General features: G+C 41.5%; 1 protein-coding gene across 1 annotated transcript in view; it reads left to right on the top strand.

The window, feature by feature from the left end:
- LOC133556457 (beta-1,4-galactosyltransferase 3-like) overlaps window positions 1-19,583 on the top strand; it is a 54,501-nt gene extending 34,918 nt beyond the window's left edge. Inside the window, exons 4-7 of the mRNA XM_061906396.1 lie at window positions 15,279-15,466; window positions 15,548-15,670; window positions 15,792-15,896; window positions 19,304-19,583. Of these exons, the coding sequence (XP_061762380.1) occupies window positions 15,279-15,466; window positions 15,548-15,670; window positions 15,792-15,896; window positions 19,304-19,520 (633 nt within the window). The 3' untranslated portion in view covers window positions 19,521-19,583. The remainder of the gene's footprint in view (window positions 1-15,278; window positions 15,467-15,547; window positions 15,671-15,791; window positions 15,897-19,303) is intronic.
- The last annotated feature ends 940 nt before the right edge of the window (window positions 19,584-20,523 follow it).

The raw sequence follows: 20,523 nt of genomic DNA, 5'->3' as shown, positions 1-20,523 counted from the left end.
GGATGGATCATAAAGAAGAAAATATTTTTTCTGCAAAATATGCAAGTGTTGGCACAACAGCTTGCGTTATGTAAAAATATTTCATTTGTGTTTGAAGCCAATATTTATGTGCACGAGCAGAGGTTTGAAGTCACACTGAACCACCAGTGTCGTTGTTATGAAAAAATATTTAATTACACATATAATAATAATAATAATAATAATAGATTAGATTTTATATCACACTTTTCTGAAGGAATCAATAAATTACTATCTATTAGATCAGTAGTTCTCAACCATTTTTCAGTGATGTACCCCCTGTGAACATTTTTTTAATTCAAGTACCCCCTAATCAGAGCAAAGCATTTTTGGTTGGAAAAAAAGAGATAAAGAAGTAAAATACAGCACTATGTCATCAGTTTCTGATTTATTAAATTGTATAACAGTGCAAAATATTGCTCATTTGTAGTGGTCTTTCTTGAACTATTTAGAAAAAAGATATAAAAATACATAAAAACTTGTTTAAGAATAAACAAGTGATTCAATTATAAATAAAGATGTCTACACATAGAAGTAATCATCAACTTAAAGTGCCCTCTTTGGGGATTGTAATAGAGATCCATCTGGATTCATCAAGTTAATTCTAAACATTTCTTCACGAAAAATGAAATCTTTAACATCAATTTTTGTGGAACATGTCCACAAAAAATCTAGCTGTCAACACTGAATATTGCATTGTTGCATCTCTTTTCATAGTTTATGAACTTACATTCATATTTTGTTGAAGTATTATTAAAAAAATACAAACCCTGTTTCCATATGAGTTGGGAAATTGTATTAGATGTAAATATAAACAGAATACAATGATTTACAAATCATTTTCAACCCATATTCAGTTGAATATGCTACAAAGACAACATATTTGATGTTCTAACTGATAAACTTTTTTGTGTGTGCAATAATCATTAACTTTAGAATTTGATGCCAGCAACACGTGACAAAGAAGTTGGGAAAGGTGGCAATAAATACTGATAAATTTGAGGAATGCTCATCAAACATCCCACAGGTGTGCAGGTAAATTTGGAACAGGTGGGTGCCATGATTGGGTATAAAAACAGCTTCCCAAAAAATGCTCATTCTCTCACAAGAAAGGATGGTGCGAGGTACACCCCTTTGATCACAATTGCGTGAGCATATAGTCAAACAGTTTAAGAACAACGTTTCTCAAAGTGCAATTGCAAAAAATTTAGGGATTTCAACATCTACGGTCCATAATATCATCAAAAGGTTCAGAGAATCTGGAGAAATCACTCCACGTAAGCGGCATGGCCGGAAACCAACATTGAATGACCGTGGCCTTCAATCCCTCAGACGGCACTGTATCAAAAACCGACATCAATCTCTAAAGGATATCACCTCATGGGCTCAGGAACACTTCAAAAAAACCACTGTCACTAAATACAGTTTGTCGCTACATCTGTAAGTGCAAGTTAAAGCTCTACTATGCAAAGCGAAAGCCATTTAACAACAACATCCAGAAACGCAGCCGGCTTCTCTGGGTCCGAGATCATCTAAGATGGACTGATGCAAAGTGGAAAAGTGTTCTGTGGTCTGACGAGTCCACTTTTCAATTTATATTTGGAAACTGTGGACGCGGGGTCCTCCAGAACAAAGAGGAAAATAACCATCCGGATCGTTATAGGCGCAAAGTTCAAAAGCCAGTATCTGTGATGGTATGGGGGTGCATTAGTGCCCAAGGCATGGGTAACTTACACATTTGTGAAGGTACCATTAATGGTGAAAGGTACATATGGTGCCATTTAAGTGCCGTCGTTTTCATGGACGCCCCTGCTTATTTCAGCAAGACAATGCCAAGCCACATTCAGCATGTGTTACAACAGCGTGGCTTCGTAAGAAAAGAGTGCGGGTACTTTCGTGGCCGCCTGCAGTCCAGACATGTCTCCCATCAAAAATGTGTGGCGCATTATGAAGCGTAAAATATGACAGTGGAACGACTGAAGCTCTACATAAAAGAAGAATGGGAAAGAATTCCACTTTCAAAGCTTCAACAATTAGTTTCCTCAGTTCCCAAACGTTTATTGAGTGTTGTTAAAAGAAAAGGTGATGTAACACAGTGGTGAACATGCCCTTTCCCAACTACTTTGGCACGTGTTGCAGCCATGAAATTCTAAGTTAAATATTATTTGCAAAAAGAAACAAAGTTTATGAGTTTGAATTTCAAATATCTTGTCTTTGTAGTGCATTCAACTGAATATGGGTTGAAAAGGATTTGCAAATCATTGTATTCCGTTTATATTTACATCTAACACAATTTCCTAACTCATATGGAAACGGGGTTAGGTATATCTATAAAGGATTTTTTTGAATTGTTGCAATTTTTAGAATATTTTTTAAAATTCTCACGTACCTCCTGGCATACTTTCAAGTATCCCCAGGGGTACCCGTACCCCCATTTGAGAACCACTGTATTTGATACTCAAAGCGCTCACAGACATGTGGGAACCCTTATTCACACCTGGTGGTGGTAAGCTACATCTGTAGCCTCAGCTGCCCAGGGGTAGACTGACGGAAGCGAGGCTGCCAGTTTGCGCCTACGGGCCCTCTGACCCCCGCCTATCCTTCATTAATCATTTATCCACCAGTGTGAGCGGCACCAGAGCAAAGGGTGAAGTGTCCTCCCCAAGGACACAATGGCAGCGATTTGGATGTCAAGAGGCGGGGAGCGAACCTGCAACCCTCAGGTTTCCGGCACTGCCGCTCTACCCACTACGCCATGCCGCCCCATATTACTTATTTGTCCGCATCTCTTGGTTTCTGGTCTGCCACCTTTCTCCTCGCACTCAGTAGTGTAAGGAGGTCCGCGAGCTCACTTTTCCAACGCCTCTTGTTTGAAGTGAATGCGCAAAACCAAGGAGGGAGGGCAAGAACACGGGCAGACGAAGGGTATTTGGACTGAGAATATATTTCCTTCTACATTTAAAACACTTCCATGTGGTCAAGATCAGGGGTTCTTAACCGTTTTGACCTCGGGGCCCAACTTTTTTCACTACAGAGGGGTCCGGAGCCCACTCAAACATTAACAATGAATTAGTAATCTAACCTATTTACAGTTGACCAGTTAAACTTTGTCAAATGAAATAAAAGCATGGGTTATTCTATCACAAAGATTATTATCAATGCTTAAGTCAGACTGATTACAAAATAAATACCAAATCAGATATACTGCAATAGAAGGCACTCATAAAAACTAATGAATAATAAATATGCACACAAGTACAAAGTGTTAATTCTAACGAAAATAATAATAATATACATGTTTCTTAAATAAACAGTAAATACAATTAAAGTGCAAATGAAAATACAGTTTCACCACTTCAGTCATGATTTTTGCGCTTAAGACACTTCACTATGAATTTAACTCCTGACTTCTTCTGTTCGTCTTATATTGTCATGACTGCCACAAGTTTGTATTTGATATGCTTTGGTGTAGATTTTGCTCCACAGTCACTTTTATATCCTGTTTTTGAGTCTGTCTGCAAGATGATCTTTTCTGTAGGCGAATGCAAGTAAAGACACGCCCTACACTCTCCAAAAGTATCATAATATATACATTTTAAAAAGGTACACTGATAAAGTAATCGCCACTATATATTTCGAGATAACGTCAAAAATAAACTTTATAAAACTTATACAGATTCACCCGGTCACAGCATTAGGTACACCGGCATATCTGCAGACGTTTCCGTGATAGATAGATAGATAGATAGATAGATAGATAGATAGATAGATAGATAGATAGATAGATAGATAGATAGATGGATGGATGGATGGATGGATGGATGGATGGATGGATGGATGGATGGATGGATGGATGGATGGATGGATAGATAGATAGATAGATAGATAGATAGATAGATAGATAGATAGATAGATAGATAGATAGATAGATAGATAGATAGATAGATAGATAGATAGATAGATAGATAGATAGATAGATAGATAGATATATAGATAGATAGATAGATAGATAGATAGTGCTTTATTGATTCCTTCAGGAGAGTTCCTTCAGGAAAATTAAAAATTCCAGCAGCAGTGTACAGAGTTGAGATCAACCAAACAGTAAAAAGTAAATAATGGGGGTTATAATAGAAACAAAATTGAACATTTACAATAAGAATAACAATAAAAAGCAACAATGAGAATTAAAATATAACAGTGAAATAAGAAAATAACAAGAGAAACTAGGCAGTAGTGACCATGTTTTGAAAATGTATTGCACTGTTATTGTTTTGCATCCCCTGTCATTGTAGTACCCCTCGCCACCTCCCCAGAGAGCAGTTGTACAGTCTAATAGCGTGTGGGACGAAGGAGTTTTTGAGTCTATTAGTCCTGCACTTGGGATGAAGCAGTCTAGAACTGAACAGGCTGCTCTGGCTACTGATAACGCTATGCAGAGGGTGACTGGCATCATCCAGGATGCTCACTAGCTTGTCCACAGACCTCTTCTCTGCCACCGTCACCAGTGTGTCCAGTTTCATTTCGATCGTAGAACCGGCCCGTCTGATCAGTTTCTCAAGTCTGGAGCTGTCCTTTTTTAGATGTACTGCCCCCCCAGCACACTACCATGTAGAACAGAACACTGGCAACCACAGACTGATAGTATATCCACAAGAGTTTTTTGCAGATGTTGAAGGAGCACAGCCTCCTGAGGAAGTACAGCCTGCTCTGTCCTCTCCTGTACAAGTGGTCCGTGTTAATAGTCCAGTCCAGCTTATTGTCCACCCAAACCCCGAGGTACTTGAATGCCTCCATAAAGAGTCCTTAAACTGAAGCAACAATTATGTCACTGCATGTTGCCGTCAGTGTTGTAATGTGCATGCCACAATTAGATGAAAATGATTCTTTGTCTTAGCTTTGTTGTGTGGTACCTCACAGCCTGAAGCCCAGGTGGAGAAGTTTCTCCTATTTGGCTGAGGCTTGACTAAATAAGACATCTCTTGAGCTGTTCTCGCTGGCACCACCATGGGAAATATAGTTCACTTCTCAAATCACCCCATTTAATAGCACCAGACAAAAACTACATTGACAGGAGTACTCCAAGTTCTTGTTTGATACCGTCAAATACCACGACTTTATTGCTCGTGGTCTGAAACTGAAATACCGCGATAACAATACAATTAGGTCCTTAAAAGCCTACTGAAATGAGATTTTCTTATTTAAAAGGGGATAGCGGGTCCATTCTATGTGTCATACTTGATATTTTCGCGATATTGCCATATTTTTGCTGAAAGGATTTAGTAGAGAACATCGACGATAAAGTAAGCAACTTTTGGTCGCTGACAGAAAAGCCCTGCCTTTACCGGAAGTCGCAGACGATGACATCACCCGTTGAGGGCTCCTCACATCCTCACATTGTTTTTAATGGGAGCCTCCAACAAAAAGAGCTATTCGAATCGAGAAAACGACAATTTCCCCATTAATTTGAGCGAGGATGAAAGATTCGTGTTTGAGGATATTGATAGCGACGGACAAGAAAAAAAAAAATCAAGTTAAAAAAAAAAACGCAGTTGCATTGGGACGGATTCAGATGTTTTTAGACACATTTACTAGGATAATTCTGGGAAATCCCTTATCTTTCTATTGTGTTGCTAGTGTTTTAGTGAGTTTAATAGTACCTGATAGTCGTAAGGGTGTGTCCACGGGTGTCTCAGGGAAGTCGACGGCAGCATTATGAACGGCACAAGCTCACCTGATCGCCGGTAAGTGGCGACTTTTTACCATAATTTTCTCACCGAAAACTGCTGGTTGACATTTGGTCGGGATCCGTGTTCGCTTGACCGCTCTGATTCATAGGAAAGCTTCTCCTCCGGGAATTTTAAACAAGGAATAACCGTGTGTTTGTGTGGCTAAAGGCTAAAGCTTCCCAACTCAATCTTTCTACTTTGACTTCTCCATTATTAATTGAACAAATTGCAAAAATTGAGCAACACAGATGTCCAAAATACTTTAACCACATAAAATTATGCGGTTAAAGCAGACGACTTTTAGCTGTGTGTGTGCGCAGCGCTAATATTTCCTAACAGTCCGTCACGTCACGCGTACACATCATCATTCCGCGACGTTTTCAACAAGAAACTCCCGGGAAATTTAAAATTGCAATTTAGTAAACTAAAAAGGCCGTATTGGCATGTGTTGCAATGTTAATATTTCATCATTGATATATAAACTATCGGACTGCGTGGTGGGTAGTAGTGGGTTTCGGTAGGCCTTAAATTATTAGTAATTGTGAAAAATATAGATGTACTGTGGAGACCATTTGACACCCCAGGTGAGAATAGAACCCCCCCCCCATCCCTGAAAAAAATTAACCCCCCCATCCTCATAGAAAAGTCCATATGCAGCATTACAGTTAGCATTATTTGACTTTTTTTTTTGTCTTGGGTTTTTTTTTGTTTATTGAACAAACATATATCCACAATGTACATGAACGTTAAGGCACTTGCAACATATTCAACGATCCATCAGGTTGAGCAAATTATGACATTAGGAAATAAAATAAAATGAAACGCAAATAGAGTATTAAAAATAACAATACAAATAAACAAGATGATAAAATATAAAATTCAATATGACAAAAAACAGGCTAAATTAAATCACTTTAAATGTTCTCAATAACGATATCAATCTTTGGCCTTTAGTACTTTTAACCATTTTCCAAGATTTAATTGATAATTTGAAACCATTAAGCCAATTAGAAAATGAAGGTTTTACTTTAAGAAATTGACATTTACGTATGAACAATTTTGTAGCATAATAATATTGACAAAAATGACCATCATTTATAAATATGCCAAATGTAGTCTCTTGTATTGTGAATGGGTACATCTCCACACCCTTCTTCTCTCTCAGCCCATTTCTGATTTCCTCCCAAAACACATGTACAGTCTCACATTCCACAAACAGATGATTTACATCCTCTACAGCTCCACAGACATAACAGCCGTCAAACTCCATGTTAAATTTTAGATTTTCAAAAAAAACATTTAAAGGGTATATTTCGATAATTTTAAAATCTATTTTTTTAGATTTGGGAAGAAATGGGTATGTAATATATATTGTCCTTTTTTTCCTTAGTTCAACTTTTGTAAAGTCCTTTAGGATATATTGTCCGTCAATTGAAAAAAATACTAACCATGTTCCCTGGGAGTAAAAATAATAACTTGACACCAACAAATATAGTGCAAATGGCATTGGGGGAAAATATGAGCCACGTTCTTTGAATTTTCTCCCAGTTCACTAAATGTCTGTGGAAGTCATGGTGACTGAAACTTATTCCACCATCTTTTTCAAGGAATGTGATGTCTGAGTTTACCTCATTAGGGCGTTGGTAGGGTTGGACGATATGGCAAAAAAAATTATCACATCTATTTTTCTCATATCTTCCGATCTTGATTAATATCACAATTAGTTTTATTCATTATTAAAGCGGATTGTCCGTTGCAGCATTATAGCGAGTAGGGCCGTGAATCTTTGGGTTTCCCACAAATCGATTCAATATCGATTCTTGGGGTCACGTTTGATTCAAAATCTATTTTTTATTCAATTCAACACGATTCTCAATTCAAAAACTATTTTTTTCCCGATTCAAAAAGATTCTCTATTCATTCACTACATAGGATTTCAGCAGGATCCACCCCAGTCTGCTGACATGCAAGCAGAGTAGTAAAAAGCTTTTATATATTTAAAGGACAATGTTTTATCAACTGATTGCAATAATGTAAATTTGTTTTAACTATTAATTGAACCAAAAATATGACTTATTTTATCTTTGTGAAAATATTGGACACAGTGTGTTGTCAAGCTTATGAGATGCGATGCAAGTGTAAGCCACTGTGACACTATTGGTCTTCTTTTTTTTTTTTATAAATGTCAAATGATAATGTCAATGGGAGATTCTTAATCACTGCTATGTTGAAATTATGACTAATATGGATACTGTTGTTGATAATATTCATTTTTGTTTCACTACTTTTGGTTTGTTCTGTGTCGTGTTTGTGTCTCCTCTCAATTGCTCTGTTTATTGCAGTTCTGAGTGTTGCTGAGTCAGGTTTGGTTTTGTAATTGGATTGCATTGTCATGGTATTCCTGTGTATTTTTATTTTGCATTGATTAATTTAAAAAAATGTATTCAAATTAAAAATCAAAAAATCAAAACAAATTAAAAACAAAAATGGATTTAAAAAAAAAAGAGAATCGATTCTGAATCGCACAACGTGAGAATCGCGATTTGAATAGATTTTTTCCCACACCCCTAATAGCGAGTGGCGTTGCATCCTTGTTATTTACGACTGCAGTATCTCGTCACAAAATTTCCACTACGTTTGATTGAGGTAATATATGCTGACAACTGTCATTTTGTTCATATCTACAAACCCTGTTTCCATATGAGTTGGGAAATTGTGTTAGATGTAAATATAAACGAAATACAATGATTTGCAAATCCTTTTCAACCCATATTCAATTGAATGCACTACAAACACAAGATATTTGATGTTCAAACTCATAAACTTTTTTTTGTTTTTGCAAATAATAATTAACTTAGAATTTCATGGCTGCAACACGAGCCAAAGTAGTTGGGAAAGGGCATGTTCACCACTGTGTTACATCACCTTTTCTTTTAACAACACTCTGAGGAAACAAATTGTTGAAGCTTTGAAAGTAGAATTCTTTCCCATTCTTGTTTTATGTAGAGCTTCAGTCGTTCAACAGTCCGGGGTCTCCGCTGTCGTATTTTACGCTTCATAATGCGCCACACATTTTCAATGGGAGACAGGTGTGGACTGCAGGCGGGATGGGAAGGTACCCTCACCCTTTTTTTACGAAGCCACACTGTTGTAACACGTGCTGAGTGTGGCTTGGTCCGGATGACACGATGTTGAATATTTCCAAAAACAATTTGAAATGTGGACTCGTCAGACCACAGAACACTTTTCCACTTTGCATCAGTCCATCTTAGATGATCTCGGGCCCAGAGAAGCCAGCTGCGTTTCTGGATGTTGTTGATAAATGGCTTTCGCTTTGCATAGTAGAGCTTTAACTTGCACTTACAGATGTAGCGACCAACTGTATTTAGTGACAGTGGTTTTCTGAAGTGTTCCTGAGCCCATGTGGTGATATCCTTTAGAGATTGATGTCGGTTTTTGATACAGTGCCGTCTGAGGGATCAAAGGGCACGGCCATTCAATGTTGGTTTCCGGCCATGCCGCTTACGTGGAGGGATATCTCCAGGTTCTCTGAACCTTTTGATGATATCATGGACCGTAGATGTTGATATCCCTAAATGTCTTGCAATTGCACTTTGAGAAACGTTGTTCTTAAACTGTTTGACTATTTGCTCATGCAGTTGTGGACAAAGGGGTGTACCTCGCCCCATCCTTTCTTGTGAAAGACTGAGCATTTTTGGGAAGCTGTCTTTATACCCAATCATGGTACCCACCTGTTCCCAATTAGCCTGCCAACCTGTGGGATGTTCCAAATAAGTGTTTGATGAGCATTCCTCTACTTTATCAGTCTTTATTGCCACCTTTCCCAAACTCTTTGTCACGTGTTGCTGGCTTCCAATTCTAAAGTTAATGATTATTTTGCAAAAAAAAAAATGTTTATCAGTATGAACATCAAATATGTTGTCTTTGTAGCATATTCAGCTGAATATGGGTTGAAAATAATTTGCAAATCATTGTATTCCGTCTATATTTACATCTAACACAATTTCCCAACTCATATGGAAACAGGGTTTGTATGATTGTGTCAACTAGAGGTGCAACAGTACAGGTATCTCACGCTGCGGTCCATACCTGGTTTTAGAGCCATGGTTTTACTTCTTTTTTGGTACATTTTGTGGGAGTAAAGAAAATGTTTTTCCTGTCAAAGTTATTTGAGGTTTTTTTTTTGCTTATCATCACAAACATTCTGCAGTAAACAAAGTTCATTCGGTGTGTTGTATACTATAAGACTCTTATTTCAAGTTAACATTTAATAAACAACACTTTAAAATGTTAATTATTTGTACAATGTAATTACTTGTATACATCAGTGCTTCTCACAAGTGCTTTATATCATGGGAAAAGATTATCAATCACATAAAATAGCTCCACAAGCCTTCTTTGACCATGACACGGTGTGACGTGGCCCCTCCATGACCACCAGCAACGTTTCAAATAAGTGTACGGAATGCCCATTATACGAACTTTTTAACGTAATTTTTTTTTTTTTTTTTTTTTTACTCCTCTCTTAACTGCCACCTTATTGTGGTAGAGGGGTTTGAGTGTCCCAATGATCCTAGGAGCTATGTTGTCCGGGGGCTTTATGCCCCCTGGTAGGGTCTTCCAAGACAAACAGGTCCTAGGTGAGGGATCACCTCACTGGGGGGGAAGGAGCCTGAGATAGTGCACGAGGTGGAGAAGTTCCGGCTAGACATAGTCGGACTTACTTCGACGCACAGGAAGGGCTCTGGAAACAGTTCTCTCGAGAGGGGCTGGACTCTCTTCCACTCTGGCATTGCCGGCAGTGAGAGGCAATGGGCTAGGGTGGGAGTTCTTGTTTCCCCCCGGCTTAAAGCCTACACGTTGGAGTTCAACACAGTGGACGAGAGGGTAGCTTCCCCCCGCCTACGGGTGGGAGGACGGGTCCTGACTGTTGTTTGCGCTTATGCGCCAAACGGCACCTCAGAGTACACACCCTTTTTGGATTAGCTCGAGAGAGTACTGGAGAGTGCTACCCCGGGTGATTCCGTAGTTCTACTGGGGGACTTCAACGCTCATGTTGGCAGCAACAGTGAAACCTGGAGAGGCGTGATTGGGAAGAATGGCCACCCGGATCTGAACCAGAGTGGTGTTTTGTTATTGGACTTTTGTGCTCGTCACAGATTGTCCATAACATACACCATGTTCAAACATAAGGGTGTCCATACAGTATGTACACTTTGGACCAGGACACCCTAAGCCGCAGTTTTATGATCGACTTTGTAGTTGTGTCATCGGATTTGCGGTCTCATGTTTTGGACACTCGGGTGAAGAGAGGGGTGACAGACAGACCTGGCAGGCCCAAACACATTGTGAGGGTTTGCTGGGAACACCTGGCAGTCTCCTATCAGAGAGAGTTTCAATTCCCGCCTCCGGAAGAACTTTGAACATGTCACGAGGGAGGCGCTGGACACTGAGTCCAAGTAGACGATGTTCCGTACCTCTATTGCGAGGCTGCCGATTGGAGCTGTGGCGGCAAGGTAGTTGGTGCCTGTCGTGGCGGTAATCCTAGAACCCGCTGGTGGACACCAGCGGTGAGGGATGAAGTCAAGCTGAAGAAAGAATCCTATCGGGCTCTTTTGGCTCATAGGACTCAAGAGGCAGCAGACAGGTACTGACAGGCCAAGCGCTGTGCGGACATGGAAGGAGTTTGGGGAAGCCATTGAAAACGACTTCCAGACTGCTTCCAAGCGATTCTGGACTACCATCCGCCGCCTCAGGAAGGGGAAGCAGTGCACTGTCAAAACCGTGTATGGTGGGGATGGTGTTCTGCTGACCTCAACTGCGGATGTTGTGGATCGGTGGAGGGAATACTTCAAAGACCTCCTCAATCCTACCAACACGTCTTCCTATGAGGAAGCAGTGCCTGGAGAATCTGTGGTGGGGTCTCCTATTTCTGGGGCTGAGGTTGCAGAGGTAGTTGAAAAGCTCCTCGGTGGTCAAGGCCCCGGGGGTGATGAGATCCGCCCGGAGTTCTGGATGCTGTGGGGCTGTCTTGTTTGACAAGAGTCTGCAACATTGCGTGGACATCGGGGCTCTACCTTTGGATTAAGAAGGGGAATCGGCGGGTGTGTTCCAACTATCATAGGATCACACTCCTCAGTCTTACCGGTAAGGTCTATTCAGGTGTATTGGAGAGGAGGCTACGCCAGATAGTCGAACCTCGGATTCAGGAGGACCAGTGTGGTTTTCGTCCTGGTCGTGGAACTGTGGACCAGCTCTATTCTCTCGGCAGGGTCCTTGAGGGTGCATGGGAGTTTGCCCCACCAGTCTACATGTGTTTTGTGGACTTAGAGAAGGCATTCGACCGTGTACCCCGGGAAGTCTTGTGGGGTGTGCTCAGAGAGTATGTGGTAACGGACTGTCTGATTGTGGCGGTCCGCTCTCTATACGCTCAGTGTCAGAGCTAGGTCTGCATCGCCGGCAGCAAGTCGAACCCATTTCCAGTGAGGGGTTGGACGGCTGTCCTTTGTCACCGATTCTGTTCATAACTTTTATGGACAGAATTTCCAGGCGCAATCGGCGCATTAAGGGTATCTGGTTTGTTGGCTGCAGGATTAGGTCTCTGCTTTTTTCAGATGATGTGGTCCTGATGGCTTCATCTGGCCAAGATCTTCAGCTCTCACTTGATCTGTTTGCAGCCGAGTGTGAAACCACTGGGATGAGAATCAGCACCTCCAAGTCCGAGTCCATGGTTCTCGCCCGGAAAAGGGTGGAGTGCCATCTCCGGGTTGGGAAGGAGATCTTTCCCCAAGTGGAGGATTTCAAGTACCTCAGAGTCTTGTTCACAAGTGAGGGAAGAGTAGAGTGAGAGGTCGACAAGCAGATTGGTGCGGCGTCTTCAGTAATGCGGATGCTGTATCGATCCGTTGTGGTGAAGAAGGAGCTGAGCCGGACGGCAAAGCTCTCAATTTACCGGTCGATCTGCGTTCCCATCCTCACCTATGGACATGAGCTTTGGATATGACCGAAAGGATAAGACCACAGGTACAAGCGGCCGAAATGAGCTTCCTTCGCCGGGCGGCGGGGCTCTCCCTTAGTGATAGGGTGAGAAGCTCTGTCATCCGGGAGGAGCTCAAAGTAAAGCCGCTGCTCCTCCACATTGAGAGGAGCCAGATGAGGTGGTTCGGGCATCTGGTCAGGATGCCACTCGGGGAGGCGTTTAGGCATGTCCGACCGGTAGGAGGACACGGGGAAGACCCAGGACACGTTGGCCTAGGAACGCCTCGGGATCCCCCGGGAGGAGCTGAGCAAAGTGGCTGGGGAGAGAGAAGTCCTGGCTTCCCTGCTTAGGCAATATGCTGCCCCCTCCAACGAATGGCGCACCAGGCAGCCGCCTGGTTTGCCTGTCTGCAAAGCAGAGGTGACATATGCCAGCCGATGGTGTTCATGTTATATTTTTTTGGTTTGACAGAATATAACTTTTGCAAAGTTACACACAGCCCCTTTAATATGTGGACCCATCCAGATGTGAATAAATTAAGTGCCTTCATTCTTTTGGACTTCTATATTTTTGCAAGGATCAAAAGTAAGTGTCGTGTTGGATCCACTCTGTCACACATTTTTTCATGCTCTCTGGCTTTGAGTATTATCCTTTGAACCTTTAAAATAGATTCACATCTGTGCTGCTCGAGGTAAATAAATAGTTGCCATATTGAATGTTAGCCTTCCATTTGAGATGTTGACGCCCTGTATGCCATATTGGAAACCTCCCTGTTAAGGGCAAGATCCTCTCTGATTGAAGATTATCAATTTATTCCACAAAAAAGGAGTAAATACAAACAGTAGCAAGGCCAGCACTGGCAAGGAGACCGAACTGTCAAAAGTCCAAAGCATTCTCTGGAAATGGTCACTCTCCATACATCCTATTGTCCATCTTGCAGCTCCGTACATGGCAGAGATCGAAACTGAAAGTTAACTTGACGAATATGTTGGGCACACACATTCTTGTCCACGCTCACTCTCCACACCCGGTACATCCGACCATCATTAAGACTAGAGGGAATTATATGAGTGTATGCGTACAGATAAGAAACAGGCTGAGATGATAATGTTTATCTCCAAGGCCAAAGCTAGTATCTTCTAAGGGGTTGCATTTTTTCCGAGGGAAGAAAATTATTCCCTCAACAGTCACGTGACTGCATCCCATGACACTATGGAGGCCGTTGCCTGACAAGTAGGCAACGGCCTAAAACATATTTAAAAACATTTATTTTTGAAAACGGGATTAAGTCAGGGGCAGGGGAAGAAAGGGGGCTGACAGAAACAGGTTTAGAGGGGGATCCAAGGAAGTGAGGCGCACAGCTCACTTCCAAGGCGACGGAGGATAAACTGCGGGAACAAGGAAAACGACAGGAACAAGTGAGCACAAGGGTCAGACAAAGGAGAGGAGCCAGAGACGCGAAGTTTACTGTCAGTAAGAGAACTACATTCCAGCACTGGATCGTCAGCTGCGTTGGTCTTTATGCTGTGGAGCCTCATTAGAGTCAGGTGTGCTGATGGTAGATTGCCCGCAGCTGTGCAGGCACGTGGCCGGAGTCTGAGCGTAACACACAGGTGCGTGTCCGGAGGCGCTTCAAGCAAGGCTTCTAGCTGTTTGCTGCAGCGGGAATGATGGTACGAGCATGCTCCGAACACACAGTATTAGTAGCAACACAGTCTAAGTAGCAACACGCCAAGTGATAGTACCTGCACTATTTTAGTTTACACACTCTATTTCGCACTTGCCAGCATGTAAAATATTTCTGCGGAAATGTGCAATCTGCATTTTTAAACATTAGTTTTTTTTAATGAAAAATCATCCAAAAATATGATTCAAACAAAATGTGTTGAACGCTTGCCTGTTGTTCGCCTTTGTTTGCTCTCCGAGCCACAACAATGACGGCTGTCTGCTTTGCTGCTAATCAATTTTGGATGACTACTATCCGAACACTGTTAGTTCTGAACCAGTTGTAGTTCTAGAGTAGTTATTAGTAGCCAGCGAGAAGGTATATTTTTGAAGTGTCTGATTGTAAACACAGGTCACTACACCGAAAATTCATTACCCGAAAGGGTGAGGCTAGAGTATAGTTTCCAACAGTTTTCTGACTTCTTTGCATTACATTTTCAATGACAATACTGTGAGTAAATGTTCTACTAAAAAAAAATAAAAAATGATGTGGTGGGTATACAAAAAGACAGCAAAAATAGGTTGGTAGTTAGGAATAAATCTTAAGGTAAAATATAGTACATAAATGCAAGAAATGTAGTCTTGATTTTCAAAATTATCTTTCGGGGGTTTGCCTGGCAGCACTTTGTACTGATGGAAAGGTTCCTCTCTTTTTCTCAAAGGGTGCTCACATCCCTGCACTTGTTATTTGGGATCTTAGTAGATCAGGCCTGTGTATTATTATGGTTGTAGTTTTCAGTGATGTACCACTGTAGAATTAAATGCAAAATATCATAATTGTCTTCTCCAACATACTTTTCCTAATGCAGGCTGGGAACTACACATTTAACAAGGCCAGGCTGATGAACGCCGGCTTCCGGGAGGCCATGCAAGAGGAGGAATGGGAGTGTATCTTTTTCCATGATGTGGACCTCATACCCGAGGATGACCGCAACAACTACGTGTGCGGATCCAATCCCAAACACTTTTCTGTTGCAGTCAACAAGTTTGACTACATGTGAGTTATGTCTCATCTGTGTACGTAACGTAAGTACATTGTTGACTGGGTAATACATTTTTAACTGTGTTGCCCCTCTAGACTTCCGTACAAAAAATGCTTCGGAGGAGTGACTGCTTTCACGCCTCTTCAATACCGCAAAATTAATGGTTTTCCCAACAACTACTGGGGTTGGGGTGGCGAGGACGACGACATCGGGCTCAGGTGAGACGTTTGATAAAGATAACTTAGACTCTGACGGATGAGACGGTCCTCCTAGTATCAAACCACAGTCCTCGTAAAACTTATATTTTTGCCTTGACACTTCTGATTCTTGTCTTCTCAGGGTCTCTTTGGCGGGAATGAGCGTCATACGTCCGTCCCTGGAGGTGGGGCGCTACAAAATGATTGAACACAAGCGGGACAAAGGCAACAGAAAAAACAAGCAGAGGTAGACTGATTTATTTAATAGGGATGTTTAACATAGGGGTGTCCTGATACAACTTTTTCACTTTTGATACGATACCAATATTGGAGCCTTGAGTATTGAGTACAAAATCAGCACATATAGTACATACTTTCGTATTTTGTCATGTGGAATGTTAGAAAAGGCTTGATCAAGTGAAATTGCTCAGCTCAGCGAACAATGTTAGGTATGAAAAACTCTAACGTTATGACGAAACATGCTGTCTTCAACATGAAGTGGGATTGTAATTGTTTTTTTTGCAACACGTTGTTGCAACAATAGTTCAGTTAAGCCCATCACCCAGTAAATTGAATGATGCGGACATGTTTATGTTTCCTGGATAATTTTTAATATGCGTCTGCCTTGGATACTTTTAATGTGTAAGTAATAATCAACTTCAAATATTTTAACTTGTTTATATTGACAAATGTAGTGTTTTATACTGCAATATTATTTAACTAAGAATGTTTTAGCTTGTGTGCTATTGTATGCTTAGTTGTTGTGTAGCTGCTTGCTCCTAATAGCTTACAGCCAACCCTGTTTATGTCAAGCTTGGACTTGGTCTTGGGTTGTTTTTCCGAGGTGCAAAGCGAATGGAGTGGAAATGGTGTGAAAATAAAGACATCTTTATTTCAACACTAAAACTAAAAACAGGAATCAACAAAAAGCGCGCACAATCGCGGTACAAAAAACTGGGCTATGAAACAAAAGACTAGCACAAAGGCAATTAACTATAAACATGAAACAAAAACTTGCACTGTGGCATAAATAACAAGAAAACTTACTGTGACAAGGGTATGAGAAAAGCAGCATGGATATCATGGGTGCAGAAGATGATGTTGCCAGACTGACTACCTGGTAACTGTGGCTTAAATAATGAACATGATAATTGCAAACAGATGTGAGAAAAGACAGGTGAACTGATTGGTCGTCATGGTGAGAAAACAGGGAGTGAAAAAAAAAGGAACGTAAAGAGTCCAAAGGTCAAACAGCCGTGGTATTCCTAGGAAGTCTTCCATCCAAGTACTAACCAGGCCAGACACTGCTTAGCTTTGAGAACAAACAAGATTGGGGATGTTAAGGGTAGTATGGCCATACAAACTCATGATCAGACATGACAGATGAAAACTAATGAGTTGGCATGGTAACAAGACAAACAAGGAAATGCAAAACAGAACTAAATGTCCAAAAAACTAAACCGAACATGACCAAAAAAAAAACATGAACCATAGGCGTGACAGTTTACATTTTGTAAACTAAAATGGTGTGTTATACTTGTATGACAATGTTCTACCTTCAAGGTACTCAAAGAGCTTTGACACTATTTCCACATTCCCACATTGATGCGAGAGCACCCATGCAAGGGTAAAGTGTCTTGGTCAAGGACACAAAGGATGTGACTAGGTTGGCGGAAGCCGGGGATCGAACCAGGAACTCTCACTTCTGGCACAGCCAGTCTACCTACCACCCCATGCAAGAATGTACAAAATACAAGAAAAGACCATTCTTTTGAGCTAATTGGAGGACATTTAGATGCCAACTGAATGTCCAGCTTTGCGCGAGTAAACACTCATCAGGACTGCTTATATCACAGCTTATATCAGAGATTTGAGATGCAAGCCGATATCATCTGATACTTGTTTTTTTGCTGATATTGAACACATATCCAATATCAATCGGGACCCCCCCAGTTTAAGCACACTATGTGGACTAAAGTAATTTATTGTATACTATGTTACCCATTCAAGAAATGATAGGGCTCACACTGAAAGTGAGTGTGCCATCTACTGTGACACACAAGAGTTGAAAATACATATTCTCTCTGGCACTCATCGAGGGTGGACGCTCCCCTTTCCTCTCCCTTATTCCTCCTGCTTGCTTCTTGGTTTTGTCTTGTCTTAACTTTCTTGTTGCTGCTCTCCAAATCTAAACATTGGAACTATTTAACTGGCCTCAACAAAATTGACAAGATTTTGGGTTTGGGGGAACCTACTGTCATGACGAAGCGGTTGTTACTGGACACACGACGGACTCTTGGGAGATGAAGGAGTTCCGTGTGCCTGGCGACCCTTTCCTGTCGACGACGTGAAGATATCCACCTATTCGGAATTATGACAACAGGACATCTGCTGATTGAAGTAAGCGTTGTTCTGGTTTGTCGACAAATTGGAGGTTTCTGGCAGTCTTCAAAGTACCCCAAAGCTGCCACAAATGATTACAGGATACGGGAAGAACTGTGGATTACATTGAACTGTCTACCCCGCAGTTTTTGAGGACCAGTCATAGACAATTTAGAGTGAAAAGCAAATTTTATTTTCACTCGCATACAAATCATTCCAACATGGATTGTTTCCCTTGCTTCGAGACTCTCCCGGAGGTCACTGCAGCAAAGACACAATAAACTCCCTTCTTGTCTCTCATGGACACATACCTGTTGTTGTTGACTTTGGACCAGCGACTGCATAATACATCAAGGCCGCGGAACAGAGACACACTGCGGGCTTACACACACACACACACACACACACACACACACACACACACACACACACACACACACACACACACACACACACACACACACACACATCCACAAAAAAATATACGCCACACATACACCCACGCTCCCCCCACCCAACGCCCTCGACGCAAATCCCGTAGGGGTGATGAATGGATGGTCAGCGCCTGAAGAGCTGCGGCCTACCACCATGACCTTGAACTACCTTCCCTCTGTTGCTAGATATCTCGAGATATATGTTGTAATATGTATATGTGCTTTGCTATGGAGGTTTTTTTCCCACTCCAGACTGGGCCCCCTTAAGAGCCCAGTCTAGATTGTATTTTTTTACTCATCCTTCCCCAGCGTTTACCTCTTTCCCATCTTTTACGGGGCGCCTTATGGCGACCCATCAGCGTTCTTGTTCTGTAACTCTGTACACTGTTTGTTTGTTTAATCTTGAACAGGTTTGTGCTGAAAACAAAGTTTTGTTGTATTTGTGCAATGACAATAAAGACCTATCCTATCCTATCCTATCCTATCCTATCCTATCCTATCCTATCCTAAGACGGGTCCCAAACAGGAAGTTAAAAAAACACAACATCCAACCTGTCATGTTGATAATGACATAGTATCAGACAAAGATGTGTTTTCCCATATCATGACCTTTACTTACTCTTTAGATTCAAATTAAACACTAACAAAAAGCTTTATTGTTTATATTATATTTAATACAGTAAAATTACCAAAATAATTATACTATTCTATTCTTTGCATAATCTCTTCAATCTGTGTCTGTTTGATTCAAATGAAATATTACTTTATGTTATGTTAACTATTTTACTTCGTTTTTCATATTGGCATTAAGTTTTGTTTGTTTTGTTTTCTGGTCAAGGTACAAATATCTGTCCGAAACACCTGTGACGTGGAAGAAGGACGGGATGAACACAGCAGAGTATGAGGTCCTCTCCCGGGAGAACCTGCCCCTCTACACCAACATCACAGTCAACATCGGCACAAAAGACGGCCTGCATCCACCCTCTGTGATATCGACACCCGTGGACCCTCAAACCACAGAGGCCAGCCATGCTACCAAACCTGTGAAATCATAAAAGGAGCTAATTAAAGGTCCACTAAGACATGTTGTGAATATTAAAGACATTTTAACTGAACAAGAGAGTGCTTTGTTGTTTTTTGCAGTTTTGTTGAATCTATTAGCCCTGCGATTAGGTGGCGACTTGTCCAGGGTGTACCCCGCCTTCCGTCCGAATATAGCTGACATAGGCTACAGCACCCACCGCGACCCCAAAAGGGACAAGCGGTAGAAAATGGATGGATTCCAAAAGATGGAAATTCACTTGTGGCATTAAAACAAATGTTAGCATCTGTGTGGCTCAAACATTAGGACAAACCTCTACAAGTGTTTTTCAATCAATCAATCAATGTTTATTTAAATAGCCCTAAATCACAAATGTCTCAAAGGACTGTACAAACGCCTACGACTACGAAATGCTCGGAAGAACCCACATAAGGGCAAGGAAAACTCACACCCAGTGGGACGTCGGTGACAATGATGACTATGAGAACCTTGGAGAGGACCTCAAATGTGGGCAACCCCCCCTCCCTAGGGGACCAAAAGCAATGGATGTCGAGCGGATCTAAGATGATACTGTGAAAGTTCAATCCATAGTGGATCCAACACAGCCGCGAGAGTTCAGTACAAAGCGGATCTAAGACAGCAGCGAGAGTCCCGTCCACAAGAAACCATCCCAAACGGAGTCGGATCCGCAGCGTAGAGATGTCCCCAACCGATACACAGGCGAGCGGTCCATCCTGGGTCCCGACTCTGGACAGCCAGTACTTCATCCATGGCCATCGGACCGGACCCCCTCCCTTGGGGGACAGAGGAGAAAAAGAAAAGAAGCAGCAGATCAACTGGTCTAAAAAGGAGGTCTATTTAAAGGCTAGAGTATACAAATGAGTTTTAAGGTGAGACCTAAATGCTTCTAATGAGGTAGCATCTCGAACTGTTACCGGGAGGTCATTCCAGAGTACTGGAGCCCGAACGGAAAACGCTCTATAGCCCGCAGACTTTTTTGGGGATTTAGGAATCAC

Source organism: Nerophis ophidion, linkage group LG07 (genome assembly GCF_033978795.1).
Source record: "Nerophis ophidion isolate RoL-2023_Sa linkage group LG07, RoL_Noph_v1.0, whole genome shotgun sequence".
In the NCBI taxonomy this organism is placed as follows: Eukaryota; Metazoa; Chordata; class Actinopteri; order Syngnathiformes; family Syngnathidae; genus Nerophis; species Nerophis ophidion.
Note: the sequence above shows the minus strand (reverse complement) of the source record. Positions and strands in the feature narration are given on the sequence as shown.